Raw genomic sequence first — 7,140 nt, 5'->3', positions numbered from 1 at the left:
TTATATTAATATTTTCCTTTAAAATTACTAATAATTAAGTCATCTTCAAAATTATATATATAATCATAAATTAAAATTTTAAATGGATTCCAATTAAAAAAAAATTAATTTTCTTATTTGCATTCTATTTAAAATAAATAAAAAAAAACTACCTTCCCACTCACCTGTCCTTTGAAATGCAGCTAATCCCACTTTTGCCCTTGGAGCAACTGGCCGCCTGTTTGATCTAGGCCAGTTATGGGCTGGAACCTTGTTTAGTTTAAAATTTTGATTTTATTTTAATTTAATTAGTGGATTTTTTTTTTAATTTTCTTAAAAAAAATCTAATGTTGCCTTCAATAATTTGGTAGAATAAGTCAATTCGAGTCTAATTTTTATTCTAAATTAAACCAATCCAGTACGGCAGCTGGGCCTACACGCACTCCTCCGTCTATTGTAATACGTAGTAGCATATACGACAAGAAACCTCTGCGGCGACCGTCTAGTTACCGATCGTTGTAGTCGTCTTGGTAGCACAACTAGAGCGATTCTGCAACTTTTGATGGGTTGCTTCCTGAGCAAGAACAGTACCCAGGAAGATCAGCGCACTGACACTGGAGGTATTATTTTAGCTGTCACTGTATGATGAGTCCACAGTAGTATTAGAGCCGCAGAGGCTCTTGAATTATACTTCTCTTACTTATCCTCCATGATAAAATTGATTCTCCTTTTTCATATAAGTTATTTAGATGTTTGTGGATATGAACAATATCTTACTCGTTCTCACATTTTCATTTTCTTCGGACTAATTGAGGCGTATTATAATTTGCTCAGATGGATCTAAGTTCAACGCGCAGCAATCTGCGCCTTCATCTTTACATCTAAGCACTGGTAGCCAATCCTCATTTCCGAGGGAGAATCAACGATATGGACAGAGGCAATCTGCAGCTCCCTCTGCCTCTCAGAATTATGAAGGATATGGACAGAGGCAATCTGCGTCTTCATCCTCATTTCCTGAGGAGATTCAGAGTCATGCGCCTGTCTCTCAGAATTATCAAGTACATCGACAGCCGCAACTACCAAAGACAACTGGTCAGTTCCTTAACAAACAAACTTACTCCTTTTGGTCAAGTCTTTATGGGATCTGTTAGAAGTGTTTTTTTTTTTTAAAGTATATATATAATGGTTCCATTAAGGAACAATGATCATTCCATTTCTTATTAGAAGCTGCATAGATGTTTGGTGGACGGGAAAATATCTGCACTCTCTCATTTTTTTTTGTTCTTTCTCCTCTGACTAATTCTGGCGTGTTTTGGTCAGACGGTGGAACTAAGTCACCGGTTATAGATCTGATTGCATCTAGCTCATCCTCATTTCCTGAGGAGAATCAAAGTCATGCACCTGCCTCTGAGAATGATCGAAGATATGAGCTGAAGAAATATAGTTATAATGAACTAGCAATGGCAACTGATCATTTCTCCAACAACGAATTCCTTGGCGAGGGTGCTTTTGGTCAAGTCTATAGGGGAACACTAGACGGAAAGGTGGTTGCTATCAAGAAACTCAAAATTATACAGGATCATGAACAGCCGGAAAATCTTCAAAATCAATTGGAGGAGATTGATGTCCTTAGCATTGTGCGTCACCAAAATGTTGTTAAACTGGTTGGGTACTGCAATGAAGGAAGGAATAGATTGCTTGTTTTAGAGTATGTTCCCAATAGGTCCTTGAAATTTCATTTACACGGTGAGTCCTTTTCTGTGCCCTTATATACTCATACTTATAGCCATGTGGGCATAACTATAAATAAAATCCTCAAACAATAAATGTCATCATAGGAAAGAAGCTTTTGGAATGGTCAATCAGAATGAAAGTCGCTATAGGCTCTGCTAAAGGGTTGCAATACCTACATGAAGAATGTGAGTAGTCAAATCAAGCATTCATTACTTGCTGTGCTACGATTGAGCTAGGCTTGATGTATTTAATTTTTTTTTTTCCCTTCTTCTGTTTTTCGTTATTAAACTACTTTTTGATAAAGTTTTCTACTCTCTTAACAAGTAACTTTCAGGTGGTATCAAAATCATACATAGAGATATAAAGACAGATAACATTCTTCTTGATGATGATTTTGAACCTAAGGTAAGGTAATCTATATATTTTAATAGGCAAAAGTCTTAAGAAAATATTCTAAATTTTAGCATCTTATTTTAACTAAATTGTTTAATAAAATTCTAAACTCAAAGAAAATGCCTGATGAATTGAGGAGTATTTTAGTACCTATTTTTAAAAATAAGGGAGACATACAGAGTTGCTCAAATTATAGGGAAATTAAACTCATGAGCCATACTATGAAGTTGTGGGAGAGAGTTGTGAAACATCGACTTCGTCATGATACTTCTATCTCTCCCAATCAATTTGGCTTCATGCCCGGTCGTTCAACTATGGAAGCGATCTTTCTCATTAGAAGCTTGATGGAGAAATATAGAGATGGGAAGAAAGATCTACATATGGTTATCAATTTGGAAAAGGTTTATGATAGTGTTCCAAGATATGTCTTATGGAGAGTGTTAGAACAAAAGAGGGTATCTATTAGGTACATACAAGTGTTGAAAGATATGTATGAAGGAGCAACTACTATTGTGCGCACAGTGGGAGAGGACGCAAGAGATTTTCCTATCTCAGTTAGATTATACCAAGGTTCATCTGTAAGCCCTTACCTTTTTACATTAGTTTTAGATGAATTGACGAAACATATACAAGAGAGTATCCCTTGGTGCATGATGTTTGCGGATGATATAGTTCTGATAGATGAGATGCAAGAAAGAGTAAATAGAAAGTTAGAGCTTTGGAGAAGTACTCTAGAGTCAAAGGGATTTAAGTTAAGTAGAAAGACAGAATATATGCATTGCAAGTTCAGTGAAGGCCAAACTGGTGATAGAGAAGGAGTTAGTTTGGATGGAGTGGTACTGTCCCAAAGTAATCACTTTAAATATCTTAGCTCAGTCCTTCAAGTAGATGGGGGATGTGAGGAGGATGTTAGTCATAGGATTAAAGCCGGATGGTTGAAGTGGAGACGTGCCACGGGAGTTTTATGTGATCGCAAGATTTCCAATAAGTTGAAAGGAAAATTTTACTGTACAGCCATACGACCGGCCATATTATATGGAAGTGAGTGTTAGGCACTGAAGGAGTCGTATGTGTCTAAGCTAAGAGTTGCGAAAATGAGAATGTTAAGGTGGATGAGTGGCCATACTAGACTAGATAAAGTTCGTAATGAGAGTATTAGAGAAAAGGTAGGAGTGGTGCCAATTGAGGATAAGTTGAGAGAAGGGAGATTGAGGTGGTTTGGTCATGTGAAGCGTAGACATACGGAAGCTCCAGTTAGACAAGTAGAACACATTAGGTTAGAGGATAGAAAGAAAAGAAGGGGTAGGCCTAAACTGACTTAGAGGAGAGTAATACAACATGACCTAGAAGTATTACACATTTATGAGGATTTAACCCAAAATTGTTTAGAGTGGAGAAAGAGAATCCATATAGCCGACCCCAAATTTTTGGGATAAAGGCTTAATGGAGTTGAGTTGAGTTGAGTATTCTTTTTTTAAATAACTCCATACTTTTAGTATTATCAATGTTACACTTAATCTTTTTAATTTCTTTCACTATCAGGCATGCAAAATGAAAAAAAAAAAAAAAACTCTCTTCCCCTCTCTCTACCATTATACCTAAACATAGATCCCTTAGCCCCTCTCTCATTCATTTCTTCTTTACTTCTTCATCCTCCTTCACAAACTCACAAAAGTGACCAATTTACTAATCAAGATACCACTAATTCTCATTCTCTTTGATCTTAAGGACCACCATAATGAGCCTCGATTTTTTCTTACTTTACTGACGCTAAAGTCAGCCCCAAACAACATCAGCAAAACCCACAATTTCAAAACCAACTAAATAGAATTTTTCTAAGAAACTCACACTCTTGTTTCATTCAAAACCTGTCCAAGTTCCAGTAATACTAACTTTTCTCTATCTAAAATTGTTAATTCTCATCCTCTCTCTCTCTAGAATCAACAATAGCAGAGACCAAAATAATGTCACTAATAATTAACAACACAAACCCGGAGGCCAACTCGATCACATCCTACTCCGACCCGGCATCTACATTTGGTCAATTAGGAGGCACACTAAATATGTCTAGATCAATGCCACCAATCAAAAGTAAAAAGCTAATATGGATTTCATGAAGGTGATGATTGATGTGGAAAACTATTTGCTCAATGTTTATAATAATGGTGATGGGTTTTGGTGGATGATGATGCTATGGGTCTCCTTTGATCAGCTTGATCACTTTGTCAGCGTATAGCATAGAGAGAGAAGGTGAGATCAGTGGCCTATTGGCTACTCCGATACTCAAGTTAGAGTTTGATTGAAAGTATAATTGGGAGAATAAAAAATGGAATTCAGTAGTAATTTTAATAGAGTAAGCATACCTAACTTATGCCTTATTTTGATATTTATACACTGAAGAATGGAAAGCCATTAGAGTTAGTCCCGAGAATCATGGCATGGTTGGTTGCTATCCCAAGATTCTCGCCTATAAATTTGCCTCTCTTATTGACTCATTCTGCCAACGCTCAGTTGGTTGTTCCTCGGGCTTGTTGGGCGAGCATTCGATCCAACAATCACTTGGATTACTTCACCTATATGTATGCTCAGTTCATATCAGTCTGAGCCATCTGATGCTCAGACTAGTCATCCCAACACTTTTTGATTATGTTGATCTTATGACTAAGTGTTTGACTTTTTAACCAATATGCTAACTCTTTGCCCGAGCTTTAACTATTTGGCCAAGCGCTAACTCTTTGATCGAGCTTGGGTGGGTTATATCATTAGTCCCCACGAGAATCTTTAGGTTCGAGATGTAAGCTTGGTCTCTGTATTTGGGCCTCCTTATATATATATATATATATCGCTTATGCTTTCATTTTTGCCTCTTTCTTCTCCGATCGTGATTCTACTACTCCGGTTATTACTTTTGCTTCCTTGGTGGTTTTTTTCCATTTTTAAGTAACTATCCATTTCATCTTCCTTTCTTCTTTTCTTTTTCAATAATGAGTGAGATTAATGAGGATAGAGGATCCAATATGTTATTTTTGTGGCTTGAATTTTGGATATATTTTTTCATGGACTCGAATTGTGACCCGACCCGAAAGTTTTACACTGCAACCCGATTGGGATAAAAAGTGAGATCTGTGGTGGTAGTGGAGGGTTGTGAGATATTCAGAAAATACACTGGGGTTAGGGTTTGAGAGTTCTGATTGATTGTATCTTACTCTATTCATCATAGTGGAACTTTTTTTCTCTTGTCTTGCCTGTGGACGTAGACCTTACGGTTGAACCACGTTAAATCCTGTGTTATTCTTCTTCTATTTTCAATACTGTGTGATTGTGCGATTTGTGTGTGTACCTTAGATTTGCGTGCTTATTATAACAAACTGGTATCAGAGCTTTGTGTGCAAAACCTAGGGTTTATAGATGGCGTCGTCTTCAACGAAGTATGAGATGGAGAAGTTTGATGGTGGATCGAGTTTTAGTCTGTGGAAGATTAAAATTAAATCTTCCTTGATCCTATAAGGTCTATGGAAGGCAATCGAGGATAACTTTTCAGAAGGTATGAAAGAGGGGGAGAAGACTGATCTAAAGGAGAGAGCCTTGAGTGCGATTTTCATGAGCATAACTGATAATGTCCTACACGAGATTACTAGTGAAAACTCAGCATCTATGGCATAGAAGAAATTAGAGGAGTTGTACTCTGCCAAATCGCTGACCAACCGCCAGTATCTGAAGAAAAAGCTTTACAATCTAAGAATGAGCGAAGGTACGCCCATTAAAGAACATCTGGATAAATTCAATTCAATCATTATGGACCTGAAGAATATTTATATTGAGATTGAGAGTGAGGATCAGGCCCTTATTATATTATGTTCTTTACCACCCTCCTATGAAACTTTTGTTGATACTCTGTTGTATGGGAAAGATAGTATTTCACTAGACGATGTTAGTAATTCTCTAAAATCGGAGGAGTTGAAAAAGAAATTTCTAGATAATAGAGAAATATTTGAGGGGGAAGGTTTGGTGAGCAGGGGAAGAACACATTCATGGGAGGGTTCTTCCAGCAGGAAGAAATCTAAGGCCAGATCTAAGTCAAGAATGAAAAAGGCTAACTGTTTTGAGTGCGGGGAGCAAGGTCACTATAGGAGAAACTGTCCCAAGTTGAAAAATAAAAAGGAAAAGCAATCAGAAATTTCTACGAATGCAGTTGATAGTTTTATTGATTCTGATGGTGATGACAATACTGGAGAAATTTTATCCATGAGTTTAGATCATGGATAAAATTCTTGGATTCTTGATACTGGTGCTACTTATAACATGTGTCCACACAGAAACTGGTTTGTCACTTACAAACAGATGAGTGGCAAGGTGTTTCTAGGCAATGATCGTGCATTATCTGTTGAAGGAATTGGTAACATCAGATTGAGGATGTTTGATGGCATTGTCAGAACTATAGAGTGTTGGTATGTTCCAGGACTAAAGAGGAACCTGATACACTTAACTCTCATGGATTCAGATACCATGCAGAGAATGGAGTTCTCAAAGTGTGCAAGAGCTCTATGGTACTCATGAAGAGCAGTTTGGTTTCAGGATTATATTTTCTTCAAGGCAGTACAGTTTTAGGGGAAGCTATAGTAGCATCTGGAAGCAATATTCAGAATCAGACTCAATTGTGGCATATGCATCTTGGTCATATGAGTGAAAGAGGATTATCTGTGTTAAGCAAGCGGGATTTGTTGGACAGGCAGAAAACAGAATCTATGGACTTTTATGAACACTGTGTGTTTAGCAAATAGACCAGGGTGAAGTTCGACAAAAAGGCAGTGCGCAAGACCAGAGGAACAGTGGATTATATCCACTCAGATCTATGGGGTCTTAACAGAATCCCTTTCAAGAGCGGTGCCAGGTATTTCATGACTTTGATTGATGATTACTCTCGAATGGTGTGGGTGTATTTTCTAAAAACAAAAGATGAGGCATTTTCAACCTTTGTAAAGTGGAAGATGATGATTGAGAAGCAGACAAAAAAGAAGGTCAAGCGTCTTAGAA

General features: G+C 37.3%; 1 protein-coding gene across 2 annotated transcripts; it reads left to right on the top strand.

Moving 5' to 3' along the window:
* The first annotated feature begins 416 nt into the window (after window positions 1-416).
* LOC110655252 (putative proline-rich receptor-like protein kinase PERK6) lies at window positions 417-2,239 on the top strand. Of its 2 annotated transcripts, none has more exons than XM_058148962.1 (5): window positions 417-599; window positions 814-1,071; window positions 1,300-1,725; window positions 1,818-1,898; window positions 2,048-2,239. In XM_058148962.1, the coding sequence occupies exons 1-5, from the start codon at window positions 542-544 to the stop codon at window positions 2,125-2,127; spliced, it is 903 nt and encodes a 300-aa protein (XP_058004945.1). In that variant the 5' UTR covers window positions 417-541; the 3' UTR covers window positions 2,128-2,239. The 2 variants fall into 2 exon arrangements, with proteins under 2 accessions (XP_058004945.1, XP_058004946.1); XM_058148963.1 differs by having other exon boundaries at window positions 2,038-2,121.
* Window positions 2,240-7,140: the final 4,901 nt, after the last annotated feature.

The sequence above is a fragment of the Hevea brasiliensis genome, chromosome 6 (genome assembly GCF_030052815.1).
Source record: "Hevea brasiliensis isolate MT/VB/25A 57/8 chromosome 6, ASM3005281v1, whole genome shotgun sequence".
In the NCBI taxonomy this organism is placed as follows: Eukaryota; Viridiplantae; Streptophyta; class Magnoliopsida; order Malpighiales; family Euphorbiaceae; genus Hevea; species Hevea brasiliensis.
Note: the sequence above shows the minus strand (reverse complement) of the source record. Positions and strands in the feature narration are given on the sequence as shown.

Coding starts and splice junctions, on each gene's coding strand:
- LOC110655252 (XM_058148962.1), top strand. CDS start 542: ATGGGTTGCTTCCTGAGCAAGAACAGTACCCAGGAAGATCAGCGCACT. Junction 1,072..1,299: donor GCAACTACCAAAGACAACTG/GTCAGTTCCTTA, acceptor TGTTTTGGTCAG/ACGGTGGAACTAAGTCACCG. Junction 1,899..2,047: donor GCAATACCTACATGAAGAAT/GTGAGTAGTCAA, acceptor AGTAACTTTCAG/GTGGTATCAAAATCATACAT.